This window comes from Takifugu rubripes, chromosome 22 (genome assembly GCF_901000725.2).
Source record: "Takifugu rubripes chromosome 22, fTakRub1.2, whole genome shotgun sequence".
NCBI classification, from domain to species: domain Eukaryota; kingdom Metazoa; phylum Chordata; class Actinopteri; order Tetraodontiformes; family Tetraodontidae; genus Takifugu; species Takifugu rubripes.
Window position 1 is genome coordinate 4,545,727 of NC_042306.1, and position 25,531 is coordinate 4,571,257.

Consider the following 25,531-nt stretch of genomic DNA (forward strand, 5'->3'; position numbering starts at 1 on the left):
AGTTTTGGTATATTTTTTAATTATCTTGACAGAGCGCAGTATTGACGGGAGGAATATTGGATGTATTTGTTTATAGCAACCCAGGCCTGGCCCACCATCAGAGTCAGGATGGCTCCAGAGTGTATTATCATATCGATTGTGTTAAAGTCTGCTTTCTGCCCAAAGAAATATTGGTCTTCTGTTTAGATTCTTGAGAACATTCAACCCCCAAATCAGTTTGTCCATACTTAGCTCAGTTAGCATAGTATGCTAATCTCATTCACGAGGAGATGCTCCTTATCTTCGCTTGAGTGGCTCCGTCACCATCTCACCATCCCCGTCTACGAAAATACAATTTCCTGCATCACTTTGATCACTTTCTGCTTTTAATGAGGGATTGTCTCTCCTTAGGTGAGACCCACGTGTTGAAGTTTACCCAGGTTCGAACGATGAGCGATAAAATAATGGTCAAGTGGGAAGCGTTCTGGCCTCAAGACTACAGAGACTTGCTGGGTTTCATGGTGCTCTACAAAGAAGCGTAAGCATCAGTCTGGATGAGGCCTCCAGTAAAAGCTCAGTAACATTGTGAATTGGTTTGAAATATTATGTTTTGCGCTACAACCTCATAAGGGAAAAGCTGTAATAATAATAATTGGACATTATATATGAGGGGTTTGGTAGGTTTTTTACCCCAAAAAAAGGTGGTAATATTTTTAAAATATATTATTAGATAAATTTGTCATTCATTTACTCCTGTTTTGTTCATATACTGTACAGTGAAGTACTGTGCTCCATTAAGCTTAATATCTTAGCCTAAATGCAGTTTTTGCCCCAATATCCTCATTTTTCCGCCTTTGTTTATTGATTTTTTTTTTTTATCCCTTCAAAAGACCCTACCAGAATGTAACCGAATTTGACGGGCAGGATGCCTGCGGCTCCAATAGCTGGGTAATAGCAGATGTGGAACCTCCACATCGATCTACGGAAGTGGACAAAGGTAAAATTGAACCGGGCTATCTCATCCTTCCTCTGAAACCCTGGACGCAGTACGCCGTCATGGTGAAGACCCAGCTCTCGGCGTCTGACGAGAACCAGGTCCACGGCGCAAAGAGCGAAATCATTTACATTCGCACCAACGCTACCAGTAAGACTGATTCAATTCTCTTCTGATAATCTGACTGGAATAATTATTTTTTTCCTCTTATATTTGGGTTCTGTAAGTTCTCTTTGCCCCTCAAAGGCCCTTTTTCCAGCAGCGTTACTCTCGGTGCCTTCAGTCTTTCACTTCCTGAATTCAGAAGACGGAACCTTTTCCCTGGGGAGATTTGTGAACAGAGTTTGCATCATGCAGTCATGCAGAAAGCATGAACCTCTGCCCCACAGGTTAATTGTCCTCTGCCACCCACAGAGAGCATCATGAGGAGTTCAGACTGCCGTTCGTCATGGTGTCTCATCTAACTTGCTCACAAAATTCATGTTTTTCCCCTCTGAGCACATCAGATGTGCCACCCTTCGTCACACAGAACAGGGCCCCCAGAGAGGCAGCATTCTGTCAACCAGGGCGGTTTGTTGGTCCGCCTGGCCGCCTCTCCGGCTTCCGAGGCTTTGCGTGTCAATCCAGTGTGCCTCATTAGATGGGCTGAGCTGTCATTATAAACGAGATGGTGCCGATGAAACTAAGTCTGACAATGCGGTCAGACCTGTGTGGATAACGACATAATCACACTGTTCAGGTCTCCAGTTTCCTCGCATCACCCTTCACCACTCCTTCCTCATAAAAGTTCTCTGCATCGCACGGTAGTCATTTCAAGTAATAATCAAAATTATGTTCAGGTATGCTGGCCTTGACCTTGCCACTTGTCCCCCAATCCCTCGTATCTTCAACACATAAATCAAATCAAATCAATCTTTATTTATATAGCATCTTATACAATCAAAATTGTTTCAAGGCGCTTTCCAGAATCCCAGGGCTTAACCCCAGACAAGCAACAGTGGCAAGGAAAAACTCCCCTTTAACAGGAAGAAACTGAAACTAAATAATGTACCTGTCAATCGTTTGTACGCGATTGCTGTATAAGTATCCTCCATTTTGGACGGCATTTGTAATAAAGCGATCACAGCGGATGTAAAGCAAAAGTCACAGGAAAGTCACAAGTTACATGAGGCACATACTGATTTGTAATGGGGGTTTTAAAAGCTGGCCGTCCCTAAATAATACCAATGTTCCTGCCAAATGTATTTTTAGCCGTGCTCAATTTTCGCAAATTATGTCGCCAATCTGCTTTTGTGAAAGACACTTGCGTTTATTATTCTCTGCGAGGCATTGCTGTTAATCTCTTTTCCCTCAGCGGGAGTGAATGCAGATAGGAAACGATGGATTATTTGTTTTACAGCTTTAAAATACTTGATTAAATCAATGAAAAAAAAAATTAATTTGTGTGACCACGAGGATTACATACAACAGTCCTTTCACGTTTGCACACAGTTGAGGCGATTGTGTTACATGTTTCAGATCATTTGGAGGGCAGGAGAGGGCAGAGCAGATATAGTGCATCCACACACTGGCCCATCGGTCTATTTACACAAACACACACACACACACCAATGGGTGTGATTAAGACATCGGTGTTTTTGCTCAAGGACTCTTTAATCTGCTCCCAGAGCCGCTGATCACATGACTGATCTTCTGGCCGCTGAGTGGGCCTTTCCACCTTCTCAGCCAACGACATCTATCACACGTTTTGTTCAAATGTTGCAAAAAACCCAAATAAATTATTTAAAACGAGCGGAAATTATGACAGAAATACTACAATTTCCAGTTATGACAAGATAAAACTAAAAAATGAATTATTGTCAAGTGGCTTTGTTTTATACTGCATGTCAAGTGTGTAAAAGAACAAAAAAAAAAGGTATTTAAAAAAACAAAACAAATGTTTGTCTTTTTTGAGGCAAGGGAAACAGGTTTGACTAACATTTCACACCATGTCTTTCCAGAACCTTCTGTCCCTTTGGACCCCATTTCTTCCTCCAACTCTTCCTCCCAGATCATCCTAAAGTGGAAACCTCCCAACGACCCTAATGGTAACATCACTCACTACCTGGTCTTCTGCCAGCGCCAGTCCGAAGCCAGCGAGCTTTACAAGTTTGACTACTGTCAGAAAGGTGAGCCACGCCATCGTTTCTACACCGTCTGCTGACATAAGACATGACAGACACAATCTCGCCACCACAACACCAAATAGTCGTCTTATTTGCTGTGAAATGATACATTTGTGGTGTTTCACAGCAGGTTCCATCTGCTGGAAGTGCCACTGGCACACTTGCATTCACTGATGCGTTCAGTGTTTGTGGCATTTCAACTGAATGAGAGTTTGTCCGCTTGACAGGAAAGAACAGCATCTCTAATGCGGGGTTTTATTTCCCACTAAGTGGGAGTGGAGTGACCCCTTTGTGAAATGACTCATTGTCTGGCAATATGCTATTCATAATCCACTGAGCAAGAAAGTGAAGTGAGTTAATGATACGCTTTATTTGGGTGGTGTTATATGGCTAACAGCGTAAAGTCGGGATCATCCCCTCTGGCTCGGGTTCACTCAAAGTTGAGACATTTGTCTCGCTTGAGTTGCTGCTGTCACAGCCTGACCTTGGTCAATAACCCTCCCGTCGGCGCCCTTCCATGCACAAACGCAACCAAGCCCAAACTTTCCTTGAACTTGCATAACCTCCAGACTTGGAGGGAGATGGGAGTCTGCAGGGAGATTGTGTCAGCGGCTATGCATCTTCACTAGAAAGGATGGAGTCTTAGGGATGAATGTGTCACACTTGCCCCTACAGGCGTGTGAGTGGGTGGGGACGCACACGAAACCACCCCGCCTGTTTGTGTCTGCCATTCCATGCTGTCTGAGCGGCTGCTAAAATTGTGTCAAACCCTTCTTCGGCCAGGGATGAAGCTGCCATCGCGGGTGCCCACTCAGGTGGACAGTGACGAGGAGCAAAAGTGGAACCAGACAGAGGAGCAGGGCCAGCGGACACGGTGCTGCGCCTGCCCTAAAACTGACAAGGAGCTCAAGAAGGAAAAAGAGGACTCGGAATACCGCAAAACCTTTGAGAATTACCTCCACAACGAAGTCTTTGAGATAAAGTGAGACTCTTGGTCACTATAGCCACCTAGTTTTACGTGCAGCATGTTAAAGGTGTCTGCGTGGTGTCTTTTCTCTTCTTTAGGCGCTTAAGGCAGCGGCGCTCCATTGCGGGCATAGCCAACCAAACGCGGTCGCTCCTCACCACTGCGCTGAGCCCCCCACACGGCACGGATAACCCCGAAGGTGATGACGTCTTTGAGGGCAAAACGGTGGTCACGATTCCCGCCAAGGAATCCACGGTCATCTCCGGCCTCCGCCACTTTACCAGCTACCAGATCGAGATCCACGCCTGCAACCACCCCACTGACTCCAGCCGCTGCAGCATGGCGGCGTACGTCAGCGGCCGCACGCTGCCTGAAGGTGAGGATGCAGATAGAGCCTCTTCATGTCATGGTTAAAAATGTGATCTTATTTAACACAAGGCTGGTTTTTTTTTGCAAAATGTTTCCCTCGTGAGCTCAATTCTGCAGTGAAAACAGAAAAAAACAGGATTTTCCCACAATGCAACTTGAATGAATATAGCAGAGAAGCGTACCCAATGTATGGTACAAATGTTCCTGAACGGGTGTAAGTGTGCTCTAACTATGTTTAAGGTTTCAGTGTGAAATCGATCCCGATTTAACAAAAGTGGGAGCTTAACTGCGGCTCCTGCGGCCACATCTGCCGTGTGCTTAAAGCCGTCCACTCCAGGCATTCAGGCCTGCCCATGGAGGGATTTTATTTGATTTTTTGGGTTCAAAGACGACATCGATACGGGGACAAAATACATCAAAACTGACAGCGGGCCTGTCGCGACTCCCCTGCATCTCACCGCCTCTACGGCGCAAACAAATCTATTTTCAACTCAATGTCATTTACGAGACCGACTCTGTTTTCCGCAGACAAAGCTGATGACATTAGGGGCCCCATCAAGTACGATGTGACGGAAAATTCGGTGCACATCTCATGGCAGGAGCCGGCGGCCCCCAACGGGATGATCATCCTCTACGAGGTCAACTACAAGAGACACGGAGACACAGAGGTGAAGAGACGCATTGGTCACATTTTCTTTCCATTAGTGTTTACAGGGAGGCTACGAATACGCAGGTTCACCGTCAGTTCACGCCACCAATCCCAAAAATGTGTTTGGTTTGTTTAAAATGTCAAGATTTTTCATCATTTGTCCACGCAGACAGATTTTTAAGGCCTTAGAATGCTTTCAATGAAAGAGATTGAAAAGAATCCTGATTAAGCCGACTGAAAAAGCAAAGCTGTTCCATCAACTGTTTGGCCTGAGTTTTTTTTTTTACTGGGAATTAAATTATATATTTTTTCCATAAATGGCACAAATAAGTTACTTAAGCATTATTAGTGACGGGGAATCAAAACTGAAGGGTTTTCCTTCTGCAGGAGCTGCATTATTGCGTCTCCAGAAACATGTACAAAGTGAACCGTGGCTGCAAGCTGAAAGTGATGCATCCTGGGAACTACACAGTGAGGATTCGGGCCACCTCACTGGCTGGGAACGGATCCTGGACCGAGCCCACTTACTTCTACGTCCAGGACCCCAGTAAGCACCACACTGAGCTGCTGCATCTTCACGTCTAGTTTAACGTGTGATTTGTTCATTCGAAACGTGTCTCGCTCTCAGGCGACCCTCTCTACATCGTGAAGATCATCATCGGTCCAATCATCTGCTTTGTGCTGCTGCTGCTCGTTGCTGTTGGGGGATTTGTCATGTTCAAGAAGAGGTCATTTCAATTTTCACGCTTCTTTTAGTGTATCAGGAAATTTTAATGATTATATTGTTTTAACAGGTGTAATTTATATTCCTTTTCTCTTTTTAGTCAAACTCAAGGTCCTAGTGGTCCCATCTATGCCTCCTCAAACCCAGAGTATCTCAGTGCTAATGATGGTGAGCAAACTCTAGTTTGTTTAGTACAGAAGTCCGATTAGGCTTCATTTGAACAATTTTAGGATGAAACGCAAAGATTTTGTGGTGTTGCGACCTCCCATTTACATGGAAAAGCCCTTTGAGACAACCTTCCTAGTGGAATTGTGTAAATACAACAGTTGTCGTCATTTCGACAGTTAAGCTGGAGTTTTCATTGCAAATGATGAGGTCACACTCCGCTTTGTGCACATCCTGTTTTGTACTGTGTCCTCCATCAAAAGGCGCATCTGTTGCTGCAATCTCCAAGGACGTATAGTGTTCAGTATACACACCGGTATATCAGGAGAGGGCTACCGAGAGACGTTTATTAAGTTAGGATCATTGGTGGCTGTGGCAACTCTGCTCCACATCTGGCCTGTGGAGAAATGGGTGTTGGTCACGTGGAGTGTGCCTCTACAAAGTAATATCGCCCACTGCTGGCCTGACATGGACATTACAGCATTTTCAGTTCTCCACTGTAACATAATGTACACAGGGTTTTTCACTGTGTTGATGCATGCATTCAAAATGAAAAAGGAATTAGCTCATTTATAAATTCACATAATACATAATCCTCTTTTTTAAATTGCAAGAATAATTTTTCTAAATTATTGATGATCCTGAGGGACTAATATTTGGGGTGGCTGTGCGATGAAGTGATGCAGTACTTGCCAGATTCCAGAAAACTAGCTTGATTGAGGGTTTTTTAAAAAAATACTTAATCTCAGTCAGTTTAACACTTTCTTGCAAATGTGCCTGCAGTGTACGAGGAAGATGAATGGGAGGTGCCCAGAGACAAGATCTCCATTCTGAGGGAACTCGGCCAGGGCACCTTCGGCATGGTCTACGAAGGCATCGCTAAAGACATTGTTAAAGGAGAAGGGGAATCGCACGTAGCCGTAAAGACGGTGAACGAATCGGCCAACCTGAGGCAGAGAATCGAGTTTCTGAACGAGGCCTCAGTCATGAAGGCCTTCAGCTGCCACCATGTGGTGAGTGCGTGATAAATGTCCCATCGTGTTCGATCAGGACGCGGGCGCCACCCGATCATGACAGCAGCCATCAAGAAAATAAGAAGCACTCACACTTGTCTTCCAGGTGCGTCTGATGGGTGTTGTCTCTAAAGGTCAGCCCACCCTGGTGGTGATGGAGCTCATGACTAATGGAGACCTGAAGAGCTACCTGCGCTCCCTGCGCCCTGATGCTGAGGTACATGAGCGACAAACAAGTCCTTTATGCCCTATATGCACCTTTACTGTGCTGCCAAGGCTGTTCTTTTACACAGAAAAGTCACTTTAAGCTATTTGTCATTGCCTGTGTGTAAATAAACTAATGACATGTAGGGAAAATAGCAGGAAACAGGCCTGTTAGAAGATAAACACCAGACCTCTGGGCTGTTAAGGGGGTCATGAAAGCGGGGCTGTAAAAAAAAAAAAAAAAAACTTATTTAGAAATTCATTTTGAGTAACGACACTGCAAATTCTGCAGAACAACCCGGGGCGTCCGCCACCCACCCTGAAGGAGATGATCCAAATGGCTGCCGAGATAGCGGACGGCATGGCGTATTTGAACGCCAAGAAGTTTGTTCACAGAGATCTGGCAGCTAGAAACTGCATGGTGGCTCACGATTTCACCGTCAAAATAGGAGGTTGGTGTCACAACAACAGTTTTGTTACCGCCTGTGTATATTGGGATTGTTTACATATATATATATATATATATATATATATATATATATATATTTATAATCTTTAAATGGATCTTTAAAGACATATCTGAAGATATACTGTATAATTGTTGTTTTGTCAGACTTTGGAATGACAAGAGACATCTACGAGACTGACTACTACAGGAAAGGTGGGAAGGGTCTACTTCCTGTCAGGTGGATGGCACCTGAGTCTCTGAAAGATGGCGTCTTCACGGCACACTCGGACTGCTGGTCAGTAACACCTCCTGTGTCCTCCAATGTCCAACATTAAAATGTGATCAGGTCACGAGCTGCTCCTGTCAAAGGAGCCTTCATTCTCCACCCTGTCCTTGTCCGTCTGCCAGGTCATTTGGGGTCGTTCTGTGGGAGATAAGCACGCTGTCCGAGCAGCCGTACCAAGGCCTGTCCAACGAGCAGGTCCTCAAGTTTGTCATGGACGGCGGCTTCCTGGACCGGCCAGACAACTGCCCCGACAAACTGTACGTTTAGTTTTGCTTCAGCAAGTTTCGCATTGACGTACACAGCTTTATCTAATTGGTTTTATTAACATTCACTGCACTCTACTGAAGACAACTTTCAGGTTCCCATGCTGTGTATTTTCATTTCTTTCCTATTATTAAGTCCAGCTGTACTAGATTAACAGAGTAGCCCACACTTTTCTTGAGTTCCTTGAACTTCAGTTATTTCCCTACAGGCTGACATTTTCTTAAAAATAACTTTGTTCTACACACAGTATCTGTGCTAAATCAGCGTTTAGAACGGTGAATGTGTCATTTCAAGTTTAAGTGCATGTGTGTAATATTAAGGCTCATTCAAATATGTTTGGAATGACTCCAGTCAAGTGGAAGACACGTCCTCCTCCGTGTGGCTCTTCGATGACTTGAGGAGCCTCTTCTCACTCTGCTTTTGTCTTCGTCCAGGTACAACCTGATGCAGATGTGCTGGCAGTACAACCCAAAGATGCGTCCCACCTTCCTGGAGATCATCGAGATGCTGCACGACAACTTGCATCCCACCTTCCAGGACGTCTCCTTCTTTTACAGCGAGGAGAACAAGCCGCCCGAGAGCGAAGACTTTGACCTGGACATGGAAAACATGGAGAGCATACCACTGGACCCGTCCTCCTACTCACAGAGGGAACAGTGTTTGGACAGAGACGAGACCATCTCCATGGGCCTGAGGGGCAGTTACGAGGAGCACCACATGTCCTTCACACACATGAACGGGGGAAAGACAAACGGACGAATACTGGCCCTGCCGAGGTCCAGCCCCTCCTAACAATACCCCCCCCCTCCCCAAAATGTGTCAATGCTATAGAGTTAAATATATATTTTTCATCGTTTTATATAGATCACACTTTTATCACACTCAGATGTCCATCAGTGCATATCTCAGGATCTTATTTTTCCACCTCAGATGCCACACACTACAGCATGTCCACACACGGACGCCACTTTTTGTATTTAAGGACAATCTCCTGTCTCTTGTTCATGATTGTAGTTTATATATATGTATATATATACATATATATGAAAGATGTGTGTGTTGCCAAGTTTCACTTGGTAGAAAAGGATTCAACTGTGAAACAAACTCTTGACAACCAAGAAGGCTGCTAAGACCCCGATTCCCTCCCCCTCCCCCCCCCCCCCTTCCGACCTTTTCACATGTCCAGACTGTGTCCCTCCCCACTTATTCAACAGAAGGGTTCAAACCGCGGGTTTGAACGAAAAAAGTGCCCTCCTATTTTGTCTGTGGCCTACACCAGTCGTCATGGAACCATTGCCGAGTCCTTGTCCGCGCGTCAATGACAAACTAAGAGTGAAGATTTTCGGGAACTCTGATTGGACAGTCCAAGAGGACCTGTCCACGAACAAACTGATATCCACTGGAGAAGCTGGTTGAAGTGGCTTACCTCCTAACACTCTGCAGTATTCCAAAATGGCACACAGGAAGAACACAGGACTCCTAGTTGGTTATATACGTTTTAAATTTATTTACATGTCTTTGTTTCCTTTATGTTTGAGTTTTCACATTTACAGCTGAAGGATATTTAAACAGTTTTCAAGAACATGTTGAACGAGTTGCTCAGATTGACCAATAGCTGCTTCTTTGGTATATTTTAGTGGGTATAGGAGATTAAAATATATAAATATAATATTGATGTTTTTTTGTACATAGCTGACATATTGTCATTTTTGAGGTTACTTTCTGGTTATAGAAAATGTTTTTACATGTTAGTCTCCTGTGTTTATTTTATTTTTTCTAATCCCGAGAATCATACTAATTAGCTTTTTTTTGGACTTATTATCTACCAACAGCACTTGGGTCTTTAGCTGTGCATTGCCTGGAGAAAGAGTGCTTGGCGTCTTCAGCTTCAGATGTCTGTGTATCATATCAAGATCAAATAAAATAGTGCTGTAGATAGTGCAGCAGGTGCATCATGAACATGCTCTGATGGTGCTTTTGTGACTTTGATTCTCAAAGTTCATGGCCCCTAAATAATCTTGGATCTCTGCAAGGGGTCATTTTCCAAACATTTGTTTCACACAATTTCATTAAATGTACAATTAAAGGCAATCTAAATCATTATCAGGCCAGAAGTTCCATGATTGTGAACTGTGCTGGTGCTCCAATATGTGATCGAACGTTCAATCTCGGGGTCAAACGAGCCACCGTGGCCCAAATCACGCGAGACTTTTGAACAGCCGTTTTATCAATGCCGCCACCTGCTGGCCAATGACGGAACTGGACGTACTGCCTTCTATCGTGTTTTTAACACGCACATTAACTTTTCTCCAGGATATTGCTAATAATCACGTTCTATTTTTAACATGTTGCTTTACTTTATACACACAACAGTTGAGTTTGATTTATCTACTAGTCAGCTTCAGCAAAATTTTTTAATGAACGCCTTCGAGTTTTAATCTTTGTTTTAATGTCGTCCTTTTATGGAATTTTACAAGTTAAAAACACTTAAACTCATTCGAAAGGTTCCGATTACACTAATCAATAAAGCATCTGCATCTTCTGTTTACCTTTAATTGCCATAATATGTTGATTCCATGGAAGATTTCTTTAAAGCAGCACAAAGCTACTGAGAAAGGTTCAAGTCATTTGTGTCTTAGATGATGAATCTCTGTAGATAATAAAGGAACCAACTCAGAGTCAGAAATGTCTCAAAGACAATTTAGAGTAGGGTTCAGATGGGGACGGAAGGTCAGAATGTTGGCAGCCTCTCCACATGTTCAGACACATATCTTTACATTGGTATCATGAATCTTTACACTTGTTCGTTCCTCAGCAGCTCTGCTCCAATTCCACTGCCTGCTTTGATCTCCACCTCCCACCTAGAAAATATTCCAGACTTCCTTTAACCTTATCTTGCCTCTTCCCCACTGCTCCGAAGCCAAGTTTATGGGATGGAGGGTGCCAGGAAGTCATAGTTAATTGATTGCCTTGTTTTTCATGATTCCAACCACAAAGACCTAAGAAATAATAAAAGTTAAAGATGACAATGTGCTGCCTGGACCTTAAAATCACCTGAAAAACAAATGCTGATCTCACATCAGGTTTAGAATCTGCCTTTTTCTGCCTGGGAAAAATCATCACGACAAATTAGCAGTCACATAGAGAGTCCGGATCAATCTTTATTTATTTATATAGCGTCTTTTACAATCAAAATTGTTTCAAGGCGCTTTCCAGAATCCCAGGGCCTAACCCCAGACAAGAAACAGTGGCAAGGAAAAACTCCCCTTTAACAGGAAGAAACCTTGAGCAGGACCAGGCTCATGTAGGGGGACCCTCCTGCTGATGGCCGGCTGGGTAGAGAGGGAGGAGAAGGGGGGAGGACAGGTAGAGGACAGGACAGGACAGGACCACATACAGAAATACACTATTTATACAGCGGGTCAGCGGGGCCGGAGGTCATCATGCGGCGATACCTGTAAATGAATAGAGAAGGGGGGGGGGGGGGGGGGGGCGGAGAAGTCTGCTTGATGAGGAGGAGGAGGAAAGGAGAGTAGAGGAGAGGAAACCATAACCCAGTGGGGTGACAGAGGCCTGTCAGGTGATCATGTTTCCGGACCCCGGCAGCCTTGGCCTATAACAGCACAGCCAAGATGTTAGCCTAATGATTAGACGACCCCCTAAGTATGATAATTTGTCTGTCTATAATAGTAACTCGAACTACAGAATTAGTTCGAGTTACTATTATAATAGGCTTTTTCAAAGAGGTAATAAACCCTGTCCCTCAACAAAGGTGTAAAAGTTAATGGCACAATTGAGACTGACAGTAGGGCAAAGTCTGCATCTTGTACTTTTTATTATTCGAATGATCATTTGGGGTATTAATATTTTTGAGGTTTCAGATTTCTTTTGTGGGGGGTGCCCTCAAAATTTTAACTCCTCCCTAAATTATAATTGGGAATTTTGGTCAAGAGAGTCACCCAGAAGTTTGACATTTACGCACTGTGGTTTGATGATTGCTGGTTAGATGCCGGAGGACAGATGTTGTTTCAGTCTTGTGACTTTCTTTCGTGGCTGTCTGAGGACAAAGGTCGTTTATGGCACAGTGACATGGTTGCAGGCTCGATTGCCACTTCCCTCTGTTTTTCTACGATCTGCTTGGGTGTGTCCAGCAAACATTACCTGATCACAAGGCACAGTTTCATTTCACAAGGTAAACTCTGAGAGTCACTGCGCGAGAGTGAAATGGCTGGTAAAGGAGCTCAGCTGGACTGGGACATCGCCTCCTGTTCCATCTGTTTGGACGCGCTGAAGAATCCAGTGACTGTCCCCTGTGGACACAACTACTGTATGGACTGTATCAACACCTACTGGAAGGCTGCAGAGAGGGGGCAACAATCCTACGTCTGCCCTCAGTGTAGGAAGTCCTTCACTCCGAGGCCTGTCTTGACTAAAAACACGATGCTGGCAGCCATTGTGGAGGAGCTGAAGAAGACCGGGCTGCACGAGGCTCCTGCGGATCACGGCCATGCCGGATCTGGGGACGTGGCCTGTGACGTCTGCACGACCGTGAAGGCCGTCAAGTCCTGTCTGGTCTGCCTGGTTTCTTTCTGTGAGAACCACCTCCAGCCTCATCACCAGATGCCACCTTTAATGACGCACAAGCTGGTGGAGCCCTGTCAGAACCTCCAGGAGAAGGCCTGCGGAAGTCATGCTGAGGTGAAGACGATGTTCTGCCGCACCGATCAGCAGTGCATCTGTCGTCTCTGCTTAGCGGAGAGCCATAAAGGCCATGACACGGTGTCAGCAGCAGCAGAGAGGAGAGAGAAGCAGAGAAATCTTGCGGTAAGACAACTGAAGATCCAGCAAATGATCCGGGAGAGAAAAGAGGATGTGACGGTTCTCCAGCAGCGGGTGGAAGTCATCAACCATTCTGCTAATAAAGCAGTAAAAGACAGTCACCAGATCATCACCCAATTGATCGATTTCCTAGTAAATCAGCGCTGTGAGGTGGAAAAACGGGTCAGGTCGCATCAGGAAGCCGAGGTGAGTCAGGTTAAAGAGGCCGAGAAGAAGCTGGAGTGTGATATCGTGGAGCTGAGGAGCAGAGAAGATGAGCTGAGGAGGATCTTACACATAGGGGATGACAACCAGTTTCTACAAAGGTCAGCCTTGCTGTTGCCCCTCAGTCCGGCAGGAGATCCACCCCGATTCAACGAGAGTTCTACCGGCTACTTTGAGGATGTGACAGCCTTTTTATCAAAGATCACAAACACCTCCCAGAAAAGGTTCAGAAAAAATATGGCAAAGATCTCTCAGAGGAGGGCAGAAAAAAACTCCTTGCAGAGCGAGCCCCAGAGCGAGCCCCAGAGCGAGCCCCAGAGCAGACGTGACTTCCTAGTATATTTATGTAAACTCACCCTGGATGCAGACACGGCTCACACACAGCTGCATATCTCTGCAGGAAACAGAACAGCGACGGTAACGAACCAAAACCTCAATTATCCCAGTCACCCTGGCAGATTCACCCAGTGCTGCCAGGTGCTGAGCAAGGGGAGCATGACTGGACGCTGTTACTGGGAGGTGAAGTGGGACGGGCCAGCCGTCTACATTGCAGTAGCCTATGCAGATGTCAAAAGAGACGGGCAATGGACTCAGAGTGGGTTTGGATCCACCGACAAATCTTGGGCCTTATACTGCGACAATGCAAAGTATATCTTCTGTCACAACAGCTGCACAACTCCAGTGTCCGGTCCTCCATCCTCCGCACTGGGAGTGTACCTGGACCACAGCACAGGCCTCCTGTCCTTCTACAGCGTCACCAGTGAAGCCCTGACTCTCCTCCACAAAGTCCACACCACATTCACTCAGCCTCTCCATGCTGGATTTAGCTTTTATAACTACCCAGGGAACAAAGTTGAGATTCTAAAAAAAAGCATGAGAAGAGAAAGAAGAAGAATTTAAGATATTTTTTATTTCCCTGCACATTTGTATATAAGCTGATGGATGTGAAATTACCACTGGGTTTTTGATTTCTCAAGGTTTCTGCTCCAATCTTTAGATTTATATGATTTATTTGATATGATTTATATTGACCTTTCCCTCACAACAGCAGTTACCATTATTGTGAATCTTGTGTACATGAGTAGTCTGCATAAATAAGTTGATAATAACGTCATTTATATGATTTTTTTAAATGGATATGAGCAATAATTGAAAAACAAATGTAACTTATACCTAGTAAACCCAACGCTTTGGCAGATTGTAGCAAAATGTATAATTGAATAAATCATAAAATAAATGGTCATTTGAATAATTGAATTGAATAAATAATTGAATAAATCATAAAATAAATGGTCATTTGAATAATTGAATTGAATAAATCATAAATTAAAATGGTCATTTGATGCGTCGAACTCACATACATTACTATTAATGCGCACTAGGGGGCGCTGTCCAGCTGTTCAACACGAACAGGTGGCACGTTCACAGCGCCTCGGCTAATTTTGCTCCGCGCTGCCTTCATATCGTTTAAAATCAAAGTGATATAATGATTTAATAACTTTGAGTCACTTTTTTGTTCAGTATATACAGCAAAGTAGATTAAAAAACAAAATCCATTTGGCTCGCGGGGTTGAGTTGTGGCAGAATTATTTTCGATACCGGTATCGGTATACAATTCAAAAACGGGTACGTGTCGTAATTAGGAAATAAAAAAAATGTATCTTATCTGCGAAGACATCATCAATATTGAATCGTTATTGAATTTACAACATAAACCACGAAAGTGTTCCATGTGACTTTTCTTTATGTAATTAGTCTAAATCCTAAATGAAGTTGAACCTAATAAACCCTAGACTTTAGGTGAATGCAGGACAATTCAATAAACCCGGTACATGTGCACCAGTTTGGTTCTGGTAGAAGAGTGTCCAGAACACCTCCAATCTGGGCTGTTTTCTCCCACAAAGTTTGACTAAACTCGTTTCCCACAATGCTTAGAGGGGGAGGAGGAGGAGGAGGAAGAGGAGAAGTGGGCTGGTGCTCCTGCCTCTGGTGCACTTGCTCCTCCTGAAACATCTTGGCCGGTTTCGCTGAACGTGGTCGGAACCAAAGTTCTCCTCTCTGGGGACCAACTCCGAATCCTGCGACTGCACCGGCGCCGCGGCCGCCGCTTGACTCCAGCTCGTCACGGTGAGATGAATCTCATGTTGTTGGCCTGTAAAACCCTTTAAAAACATCGAGGAGTTTTCCTGTCAGGCTTCAACCTGCTGTCTGTTTACAAAAGAGAAGAGGAAGCTAGCACGACTAGCTAGCGATAGCACACGTCTTTAAACCCGATGACGAACTATGAGACATTTATTTGGACCTTTTGGGTTTCGGTTTCCTGGGAATCCGCCGTGTAATCGTTGTCGGGGTTAGCGACACCTGGACAGGTGAGCAGCCGTCCCTTCTCCCCGTCCTGCACCTGCTTTTGGTTCCAGCAGCGACTGTTTTATTTGCCATCGGGGCTTGTTTGAGAGCCTGGGTCGAGGTCAGTACCTCAGCCAGCACCGTGGCATTCCTGACATTCCCCCCTCGCTAGATAACTTTTCTGTCTCTTTGGGTTGAATTAACGCCATGGGAAACTTCAGACGACTGCAATGTGAAACCATCTTTGTATTTTAGGAGCTTTGCTTCTTCTTGGATGCATATCTGATTTTCATTACTGGAAAAACTCCCTTTTTTGACCTATTTCAGGCCATACTGTTGCAATAAGTCACTTAAATCCACGAGTGCACTTCTACAGAGCCTTGAGGGGTTCTCTTATCTTAAAATTGTCCTGGAGCTGCTGGCATTCAGGGTTCCTGGTCCCAGCTGCCTGCGCTCCCCTCGTGCACACCCAGATCCTTCCAGAGAATTAGATCGGGGGAATTTATGTCTCCAGCTGCACACGTTACATTTTGCATGTGCGGTCACGTAGGTCATGTTTGGGTTTCAGCTGGGAAGCCCCGGAGTTGGGAGGTTATTTAAGCTTCCACATTTTCCCACCAGTCAGCAGCGTAACCCTGGGCTGATGGTGCTGGATATCAGTAGCTGCTTATCTCTATAACAAATGGCACTGGAAGGTCTCGGGGTAAACAGTGCCGGTGTTTGATCACATTTGGACTCCCTTTAAGAGCCGCTCCAGGACTGCGTGGGTGTGTTCTCTCACAGCTGCACACATTAATAATGCAATATTATTGATGTGCGTCTGATTTGGTGGCGTTTCCACTCTTTTTTGGGGGGTGGGTTTAATACTTAGAGACCGAGTCGTGCTTATCTCAGGTCATATAACCGATCCTCACAATATTATCATCATAATTCAGAATCCTGCCCTTTTGTCAGGGCAGCCGTGACATCTTTACTGACGTGGTCCCTCTCTTCCAAAAGGAAGATTACATTCAATGTCCGCCACCCTCTAGGGTCCAGATAGAAATTTATTTCGCAACCTGAATGAGCCACATCAGATACCGAACAGCTGAGCAAATGCTCGATACTCTGCCTGACTTGCATTGGTGGTGACACGTGCGCGTCGCTTTAAGTCCAGACTGAGGATGAAGTCACCTGGCCGAAACACTGTTCAAGGTGCAAAGAAAACCCCCCACCGTTCCTATCTGAAAGTTAATAAGTGAGCTGTCAAGGTTGGCGCCACAGGAAGTGCCCCTCAGTCCTGTTGCCATGACGAAGTCTTTTTACACCTGCCGCCTCGACAGGTGCCTGAAAGCCGATGGGCTCCAACTAAGAGTCCCGAGGGTTGGTGGGCGAGATGGTCGCTCGTGTCATTTACCCGGGCACAGTTTCAGGGTTGTTAAGGGTTTCACCTGCAACAATGAGCAGCTTTGGCCTGTTGTGTGGTGTGAAAGACGCTTGTCTTTTCGTTATTTTCCACAAAGGCAGAATTTTGACCCCCCCCCCCACACACACACCTCTCTGCCCTTTTCTTCGCAGGATACTCGGCAGACTTGCTGGTCTTGTTTTGTCACACGCGGGGAGTGACCTGTATTTCACGCTCGGCTCTTCTCACCTGTGCGGTCGAGTCTCGCTGGGCGTGGCCGTCGATCACAACACGGGGCCGAACCGTAGAAACCACAGCAGAACCACTTTCACCTGAGAAAATGATTTTAGATCACTTAAAAGAGCATTTTTCCCCCAAGCATTGTTTCCTTAATTAGCATTTTGATGGGTTGTTACAGACAAGTACTTTTTGGTTTGTTGGTCCTTTTCACTAACATTTCTTATCAAAGATTTTTTTGTGATAAATAAATGGCTACACTCCCTATGCTAACGGCTATTTCACCATCTGTGCTAATTTTATGCAGTGATGAATTGAATAATTATGGAGCCTGTTATTCTCACTCCTGTCGTTGGCCTCGTGGTTTTCCGACCTCCGGCGGAGGTGATCCAGTCTGGCCTCTTTGATGTTAGTCATTAGAGTTGTTTAGCTGAGGTGTGGTTTGGGAAGGGAGCTGCCGACAGCGGATCCCTCTAGCTGCCACTTGTGTTTTGTTAAACGTGGCCTATTAAACCATTTGTCTCTTCTTTAAATGCGGGCGGTGAAGTCTTGATAAGCAGGATCGGACACTCGTTCTCTATGGATCAAACTACTGATCCAGCATACCTGGATCAGGAGATCTGAGGTTCACTGAGTCTTGATTTCTGGCATTAATGGCTGTGTCACGTGTAGATGGGATGTTGTGTTTTGTGCTAACTGGGCAGACTGGCTAGTCGACCTTTTACTGACCCACTAAGTTGGGAATTGTGGGTTCGCTGCATCTCTGTTGCTGTGATTGCGAGCATGTATACATTAGCACCATAGTGTCTTTCTTCATTTAAGATAGGTAAACATTAAACATTCCATCAAAATTGGGTTGATCCATTAGTACTGTGATGCTTTTGCTTTGGTTAACAGCCAAACAGTAGGCCAAAAAAACTAGCTTCTGGTGACGTAGCCAGCTTAACCCGATCAGAATGAGGTTTATCCACTTTATTTTCAGAATTGTATCTCTATAGGGGATATTTTCTAGGTTGTGTTTTAATTCTCATGACTTGGAGGTGTTTTGAGCCTCCTGTGCAGCTGCTTTTCTGGCAATATTTGTTATGTTCTGTCAACATGAGACAAGCAGAACTTCTGTTTTTCTCCCAACTGCTTCAGTCAAACAACGGTGTGTGTGTGTGTGTGTGTGTGTTTTAGGAGTGTCTGACACCTCAGTTTCAAAGATCGATCCACTTGCCTTTGTTTTGCCGTGGCAGCGGCCCCTCAAAGATGTGAACACGCAGCTCTTCACTGAGGACGGCAGTGGAAATGACGCATTTAAAGTATCTCATTTTTGTGTTTATGTGCTGTGAGACACACCCAGTGGAGGCGCTGGCCGCAGCTGCTCTAGCCTATGATTTAATGGGATTTTTTTCCCCTGTATGGCAGTCAAATGATAAGCACAGTATGAATGTGGAGAGGTGTTTTTTTTTGTAAGTGTGTTACTGCCGTCTGCTGTGTTTTCGGCTGGGACCGGGTTTTGCTTGAGCTGTTATGTTGCAGATCGTCAAACCAGTTCTGTCCTCACGATCAGTTCTAGAACAACCCGCTGCTTCGGCTCAACACAATGCAACGCACTCATGGTCCTGTCACCCTCTTTGTAGGTTAACGCTTCACCGGAGGATTTGCGATTGAGGAGATTGGTGCCACGTGCTCACTGAAATAAGCACCCGAGGTATGTTTGGAATTCCTGTCAAATTCAAAGTGAAAGTCAGGTGGCTTTTAAACAAACCGTTTCGCATTGGGTCGAGTCCATTTTGTCCAGAGACGAATGGCGCAGGTCAAGGTTTTGGGATGTTGATCTGTAGCTCGACTGGATGGATGGTATCAAGATCAGTGACTGCAACTTAAAATCGGAAAACAAACCCGGTAGAGCAGAAACGTCGGGGCTGACACCTCGATTGCCTTCGCTAAAATGCGAAAACCCGATGAGATTAACAGCATGAGCCTGTCGGCCCGATGAGATTTTGTCTCATCGGTTGGTGTATTGATGATGTTCGCAGTTCCGGGGAGAGGGTTTCTCCCCTGGGCTCTCATGGCCTCCCCTTTCGCCTCCTGAGTCCAGGCATGACCGTCGCCTCTCGGAAACACAGCCCTCAGCCTGGTTCCTCTTCTTCCAACGAAACAAGGTTAGTGAGACTAAACTTCCCTCTTTCATGGGTTCCTCTCAGTCATTTATGAAAGTTTGATGCACGAGATGCTGAGTTAAATGCTGAAATATGAGGCTGCTGAGAGCAACAACAACTATTAAGATAAAATGGTTTTGTTGTATATTCATGTTTGCGCATCACCTTTATTTGTGGAGCTTTGTCATCGCATGCTCACCAGGTCTGGTCTGGTGCAGATGGATGAGGTCGATGGCCTCCGTTTGAGGCAATCCTCTGAGGATTCCGTGTCGCTGGCGCCCTCCTTGGCCGAGCCTATTAACCTAGAAGGTCAGCAGCTCGGCAGGACATTTCACTTCTTGCCCATATTGAGAATCTTCTGACACGTGTGAGCAGTGGTGTGAAGCCGTCTGTTTTGGGCACACAGACTTGCATTATGCTCAGGTGCGTGGAGAGCTGGAGTACATCGCTCAGAACCTGGAGGCAGAGTCCTGGAGCGTGGCCGTGGACCAGAGCTACCTGAAGTCCCTGAACAAAGAGGCTGTAAAAAGGCAGGACGTCATCTATGGTAGGATTCTGGTGGATGTTCTGTTGAAGCTGCTGTTGCCGCTGGTGGGATGGAGAAAATCTTTTTTTTTATATTCACAGAGGTGAGCTTTCTGCCTTTTTCTCATTTTAAGCCTGTTTCCTGTATTCTAGAGTTCATCCAGACGGAGATGCACCATGTGCGCACCTTAAAGGTCCTTCTCCAGGTCTACATGTACGAGCTGAGGCGGTCTCAGCTGATCGAGGATGCCAAGCTGGAGCAGCTCTTCCTCAGTGTAGAAGAGCTGCTTAGCCTCCACCAGCACTTTCTCAGCTGCCTCAAAGCGCGACAGGAAGAGGCTCAACCCGACGAAAGTCCCAATAACTACCAGATCACCCAGTTTGGGGATATTCTTGTTTCCCAGGTAGACATGCGGGATATAAGTGATGGACAAATACGCTCCTCTGTCTAGGCAGCAGTGTTTTCATCCTGTGGTGTTGTGATTCGTAGTTTTCAGGTGCGGTGGGGGAAAGAATGGTCCAGTCTTACAGTGTGTTCTGCAGCCATCACAACGAGTCCATAAACATCTATAAAGAGCAGATGCAGAACAACAAGAAAATGCAGATTCTGATGAGGGTGAGAGAGCTGCACTTGACCACGATCCTTTGTGGTCTTGGTCTTTGCTTCCAGGAACTAAGCAGCTATGAGGTGTTGGAGTGATGCCCACCTTTCTTTCACGACAGAAAATAGGACAGCTGCCTCTCGTACGAAGGCTGGGAATCTCCGAATGCTTCATGCTGGTGACTCAGCGTATTACAAAATATCCCATCCTGGTGGAGCGGATCATACAGAACACTGAAGGTAAATATCAATAAACATGGCAGCCAAGTCAGGCCTTTTGTGTTTCTTTGTTAGTAGTAAGGGACGTGCAGCTTCCTCACCTTTTGCGCGTCGGTGAGGAGGCTGTTTGAACGGTGCGTGTTTCTTCCAGGTGACACGGAGGAGCAGCAGACGCTGGTTCAGGGTCTGGCTCTGATCAAAGATGCCATCTCTCAGGTCAACAACCAGGTCAGGCAATACGAGAAAGCCGCTCGTCTGCGAGAGATTGGCCTGCGCCTGGAGCCCAAGTCTCAGGGCCGGCAGAAAGACGGCCTGCTGTTCCACAGGGACGACCTGATCAACGGAACAAGGACTCTACTCCACGAGGGCACCGTCACGTGGAAGTCGTCTGGTCGACACAAAGGTTTGGGAGGTTTTCAGTGAGATTCTGGCCTTTTACGTCACGCGAGTCGTTACACTGGAACTTCTTTGATTGATTCGTATCTCGAGCGACATCTAATTCCCAAAATCAATCTGGCCTTTTGGACGATGGTTAGGTGGTGGGTTCGAATCCCCCCTGTGAGGCTACATGTTCTCCCTGTCTGCATGGCTCCATTCTGAGTCAATTTAACATGTTTCTCTGCAGAAATCCATGCCTTGCTGCTGTCAGACGTGTTAGTGCTCCTACAAGAGAAAGACCAGAAGCTCGTCTTTGCTGGTGTGGTGAGTTTTTTCCCCACAGATGTGCTTGATATTGTTCTTTTACTCCACCTGCTCTTGTTCCAATCCTAACGTTTCTGATACTAATTCCTGCTGCGTCATCTTTGTTTTCTCAGGACAACAAACCACCTATCATTTCCCTTAAGAGGTTATTAGTTAGGGAAGTGGCTCGTGAGGACAAAGCCATGTTTCTCATCAACGTGAGCACCTCCATGGCAGAAATGTATGAACTTCACACCAGCTCCAGGCAGGAACGCCTCACCTGGTTGACGCTGATATCGGACGCTATAGAGCAGTAAGCTGAGAACATCTGTGTTGAAAGAAAGATCTCTCAAATCTTTGTCAATCTACTTTTTTTTTTTTTTTTTTTTTAAAGGATTAATGCATTAACTGTAAAGGAGGACATCGACGAAATGTCTGCTGAACTGCAGCAGCTGCAAGGTAGCACTACAGATTCTAACGCAGGAGTAAAAGATTTCTATGAAAGAGGATGGGATTTTAACATTAGAAATGTGAACATAATTGTGTAGAAAGGAGAGTTCCACAGTTGGAAAACAGCCTGGTGTTCACTGTTGCAGTTCTGACGATCTGCCTTTGCTCCGTAGATGCTCTCAGGCTGTGTGATGAACATATAAAGCAATGTCTGACAAAGAAACAGGAGGTGTTTGCTGCGCTGTATAAAAATGTGATGAAGCAAGAAATCCCCCATAAAGGGCTGCTGCTTCGCGGCGATGCCTCTGACTTCCAGCAGGGGGAGACACTGCTCGCGGGAGCCATTCGAGAAGGTCAGAGCTGAGAAGTCGGCGTCTCCTGAGTCCTTTTATCATTGTGTTTGTGGTGGTTGGAAGTCAAATGGAGCACTGTATAAATATATTCAGCATTACATTAAAGAAGTTGTTTTTTGTCTCCAGCTGAATACTTGCAGAATCGGCTGATTTCAGTGGTAAACACCTCAAACCCTCTAGAAGATGACAACGTACAGGATGTGCAGCTCGGAAGGGAAGACCCCTATGGAGCAGGAGATTCTAACATGAAAAGTAAAGCTGATGCCTCTAAAATAGTCTATATTAATGAGTGTTTTTCTCATTGTCTTCAGTGTCCTTTCACATAACCACAGTTATTAAAACAGTCCAGTCAATAGTTGGACTCAAAAATGAGAACATTATAGAAAGGTGTCCGCTCGTCTTTACATTCTCTCAAAAGGTGACGCAGCTGACGAACCCAGCGGCATGGACGACCTCCCAGGTTACAGTCTTACCCCCAAACCATCGCAGGAACTGCTCTACTCTGAAAGCACAGAGCAGTCAGTCAGTATCAATCAGAAATCCTTAGTTCCATCCTGCCATGAAACCTGTTCATGTTCTTGTTTTCTGATTGACTTGAAGGCTGATGATGACGACACTAATATGCCAGAGAGCAGGTTGGTCTCCAGTCAGTTCCCTCTTGCAGAGGTAAACCAAACATTGTACTTTATTTCACCTGTTTTCATTCAACAATTGTAAAATAAACTGCTATTTCTATGCAGATGTGTGAAAGAGTGATACTTCTTGCGCAGAGGCTGTACACCTTACAAGTAAGTTATTCTTTTTCTGGATAATCGAGGATGTATGATTGTCTTATATGTTCATTTGTATAGTTGATATATGTACCTGAATGCTCCTCCAGACGATCGTAGCCCAGCAAGACAGCCAGATCGAGCTCCAAAACACCTTTCAGTCACAGAGCAAACAGCCGACGCGTAACAACAGCGTTCTGCTGGAGCAGGAGAAGCAGCGAAACCAGGAGAAGCACAAGGAGGCGCTGGCAAATTTACAAAAACTGCAGGCTCAACATCGAGAGGAGCAGCGGCAGTGGGAGAAGGAGAGGGAGCGCCAGAGGATACAGATGGAGGCTCTGGAAGCTCAGCTGCAGCAGAGAGAAGAGGAATGCCGGACGTGGGAGGAGAAGCTCCAGGGGGAAAAGACAGAGCTGGAGGAACAGAGGGGGAATTATCAGGAAGGGCTGGAGAGGCTGAGAGAAACCACAAAGTCGGTTGAGAAGGAGAAGGATCGCCTGAGTCAGGAAAAGGAACGTCTGGAGCAGCAGCAGGAGAAGTTAAAAAAATACATTCCAAACCCGGGATTGCCTCAGTACGATGATCCCTCGCAGGTGAGGAGAAAAAGCACATGTGGCTGAAATCTGTTCATTGTCCTCTGTGGTTACAGTAAAGATCAGACTCTGACCTGGCCTTCTCCTCTCCCTCCTCAGTACTGGAGCTACCAGTCTTTCAGGGGCAGCATAGCGAATGGAGGAGGTGGCCTGCCGACGCCTCTGAAGCTTAACACATTGATCAATGCCCCAGATGTTTCAGAAGTGCCTCCAAAGGTTCCACCGCGCAAGGAGAGCATGGCCGTGCTGCCGGCCAAGCCCGAGCTGCCCATCCAGCTGATCAGCACCACCAACCAGGTTCATAAACCTGCTGCCGTACAGCAGCAGATCCCCACCAAACTGGCAGCACTGTCCAAGGGGAAGGACAAGGGCCTCAAAGGGAAGGCTTCCCACAAGAGAACCAACAGCGCAGGTCGGGTTCAAGAAGGTGTCCCAAGCAGTTGTCGGCATCAGTTTGAATTAAAAGCCAGCTGTCTTCTCGTACGCAGCCTCTATCGATGTGAGCCAGCTGGTGCCCATCCGAGTTACTGGGAAAGAAGGAGGCAGCTTGAGAGCAAAAAGGAACTCCAGTCCTCAAAGAATCCAGTCAGGTCTGTGCCAATTTTAAAGGCGTAACCCTCCAGTTACCTTCATTTGTTAGTGGTTGGTTGGTTTTCAGTTTATTTCCTTTAGCATTCGAATATTATTTAGATTTGACTACCTCTACAGCCAAAATGCCGAAAGATGTGTTTAGGAAAACACATTCGTTTATTAATCTCAGGAGCTTCATCTTCCACCAGCCTCCAAAATTCTGAGGCCTTTACATCACTTTTGTATGAAGGGAAGCAGTGATGTCGTCCTGTTTAAACGAGGGTCAAAGGTCATCTGCGCGTGTGCTCATCAGCTCATATTTAGATGTGTGACCGTTTTTACTTCAACCTTTTTTTCCACCCTTCTTTTAGGAACCTTTAGCCCGCCGGAGTCTCTCCGCAGCGTGAAGTCGTCTCAGTCCTTCAGCACACTCAGGAGCAGCAGCGAGGTTCGACCTCCGGCGCCGCCTCCTTTCCCCAAAGAGCTTGAAAAGGGCAAAGAACGGGTCATTTTCCTTTAATCCTGAAATACACACTGGAGTTTGGTTGAACCTTGTAAACACGGAAACACCTTGTGGGTGTGATGGTGGGGGGGGGGGGCACTGGACACAAAATCGGGACGTTCATTTATCACTGGAAACCAGCTGAGCTTCACTTTTGGTAAAAAAAACAAACGAACCACTTCAGGATTTGAGGAAATATTCTTAAATGGTGTGAGGGGAAAAAGATGCTGCCAAACACTTTTATTATTTTTTTATCTCTTATTTTAAATGCTTGTAGATTGTTTTACTGTTTAGCACTCGTGCCTTAACTCTTTAATTTAATGCGGCCTAAAGAAACTGTACATTTTACACAAAGTTTATTTGCAGCTGTTTAGGGATAAAATCCTAACTTTATAGGTTGTGTGAGGAACCATTTTAGCTGAATGTGTGATGTACAATCAGGTGCTCGTTGCAATCGAATGGATAACCTTTTTTAGAAAATCAAATGATTGTTGACCTATGACCTCTTGGTTCCCCCCAGCAACAAAGGTCTTAATATAAAAACATGGACTTAATGTATTTTAAATGCCAAGTTTAAACTTAAAGGGGCCTTTTTTCCTATAAATCTGTCATTAGAGGCTGAAGTGAGGCTTCATATGTCCAGACTGGCGTTGTGATCATGTATTATCGTCTGTACAGCACAGAAGCGTCATCTGAAGATGGAAATAGACATTTTATCCAACACTTCATGTTTCTTTTTAATCATTTTAATCACCAGCACTGAGCAAATACATCCTTATTTAATAGGTTATGAAGGGGGGAGGGGGTTTCACCAGAAAACTTTAAATTTGTCATCAGTAATCCTTATTCTCATTTAAATACAAATCGATATTGCACACGTCTT

General features: G+C 45.4%; 3 protein-coding genes across 5 annotated transcripts in view; all 3 read left to right on the forward strand.

The window, feature by feature from the left end:
* insra (insulin receptor a) overlaps positions 1-11,248 on the forward strand; it is a 34,626-nt gene extending 23,378 nt beyond the window's left edge. Inside the window, exons 7-21 of the mRNA XM_003975383.3 lie at positions 391-517; positions 870-1,123; positions 2,974-3,141; positions 3,922-4,120; positions 4,204-4,481; positions 5,003-5,142; positions 5,511-5,670; positions 5,752-5,851; positions 5,948-6,015; positions 6,796-7,025; positions 7,132-7,242; positions 7,522-7,681; positions 7,843-7,972; positions 8,086-8,220; positions 8,662-11,248. Coding sequence (XP_003975432.3) covers positions 391-517; positions 870-1,123; positions 2,974-3,141; positions 3,922-4,120; positions 4,204-4,481; positions 5,003-5,142; positions 5,511-5,670; positions 5,752-5,851; positions 5,948-6,015; positions 6,796-7,025; positions 7,132-7,242; positions 7,522-7,681; positions 7,843-7,972; positions 8,086-8,220; positions 8,662-9,019 — 2,618 coding nt within the window. The 3' untranslated portion in view covers positions 9,020-11,248. The remainder of the gene's footprint in view (positions 1-390; positions 518-869; positions 1,124-2,973; positions 3,142-3,921; positions 4,121-4,203; positions 4,482-5,002; positions 5,143-5,510; positions 5,671-5,751; positions 5,852-5,947; positions 6,016-6,795; positions 7,026-7,131; positions 7,243-7,521; positions 7,682-7,842; positions 7,973-8,085; positions 8,221-8,661) is intronic.
* Positions 11,249-11,933: 685 nt separating this feature from the next.
* LOC101061676 (tripartite motif-containing protein 16-like) lies at positions 11,934-14,585 on the forward strand. The gene has a single exon (XM_011616215.2). The coding sequence runs from the start codon at positions 12,452-12,454 to the stop codon at positions 14,168-14,170; it is 1,719 nt and encodes a 572-aa protein (XP_011614517.2). The 5' UTR covers positions 11,934-12,451; the 3' UTR covers positions 14,171-14,585.
* A 656-nt stretch (positions 14,586-15,241) lies between these two features.
* arhgef18a (rho/rac guanine nucleotide exchange factor (GEF) 18a) lies at positions 15,242-25,197 on the forward strand. Of its 3 annotated transcripts, none has more exons than XM_029830699.1 (21): positions 15,242-15,639; positions 18,863-18,933; positions 19,262-19,387; positions 19,587-19,693; positions 19,791-19,931; positions 20,063-20,313; positions 20,400-20,525; positions 20,633-20,750; positions 20,881-21,132; positions 21,355-21,431; positions 21,545-21,723; positions 21,805-21,869; positions 22,034-22,213; positions 22,340-22,465; positions 22,632-22,735; positions 22,814-22,879; positions 22,954-23,001; positions 23,094-23,576; positions 23,676-23,988; positions 24,065-24,166; positions 24,518-25,197. In XM_029830699.1, exons 3-21 carry the CDS (start codon positions 19,326-19,328, stop codon positions 24,664-24,666), a joined length of 2,949 nt encoding a protein of 982 aa, XP_029686559.1. In that variant the 5' UTR covers positions 15,242-15,639; positions 18,863-18,933; positions 19,262-19,325; the 3' UTR covers positions 24,667-25,197. The 3 variants fall into 3 exon arrangements, with proteins under 3 accessions (XP_029686559.1, XP_029686558.1, XP_029686560.1); XM_029830698.1 differs by having other exon boundaries at positions 15,246-15,397; XM_029830700.1 differs by having other exon boundaries at positions 15,246-15,397; positions 19,603-19,693.
* Positions 25,198-25,531: the final 334 nt, after the last annotated feature.

Bases quoted from the DNA above. Each gene is read 5' to 3' on its own strand.
- LOC101061676 (XM_011616215.2), top strand. From the start codon at position 12,452: ATGGCTGGTAAAGGAGCTCAGCTGGACTGGGACATCGCCTCCTGTTCC.
- arhgef18a (XM_029830699.1), top strand. From the start codon at position 19,326: ATGACCGTCGCCTCTCGGAAACACAGCCCTCAGCCTGGTTCCTCTTCT. The intron at 19,932-20,062 runs GTAGGATTCTGG...CCTGTATTCTAG, and splicing joins AAGGCAGGACGTCATCTATG to AGTTCATCCAGACGGAGATG. The intron at 23,577-23,675 runs GTGAGGAGAAAA...CTCCCTCCTCAG, and splicing joins AGTACGATGATCCCTCGCAG to TACTGGAGCTACCAGTCTTT.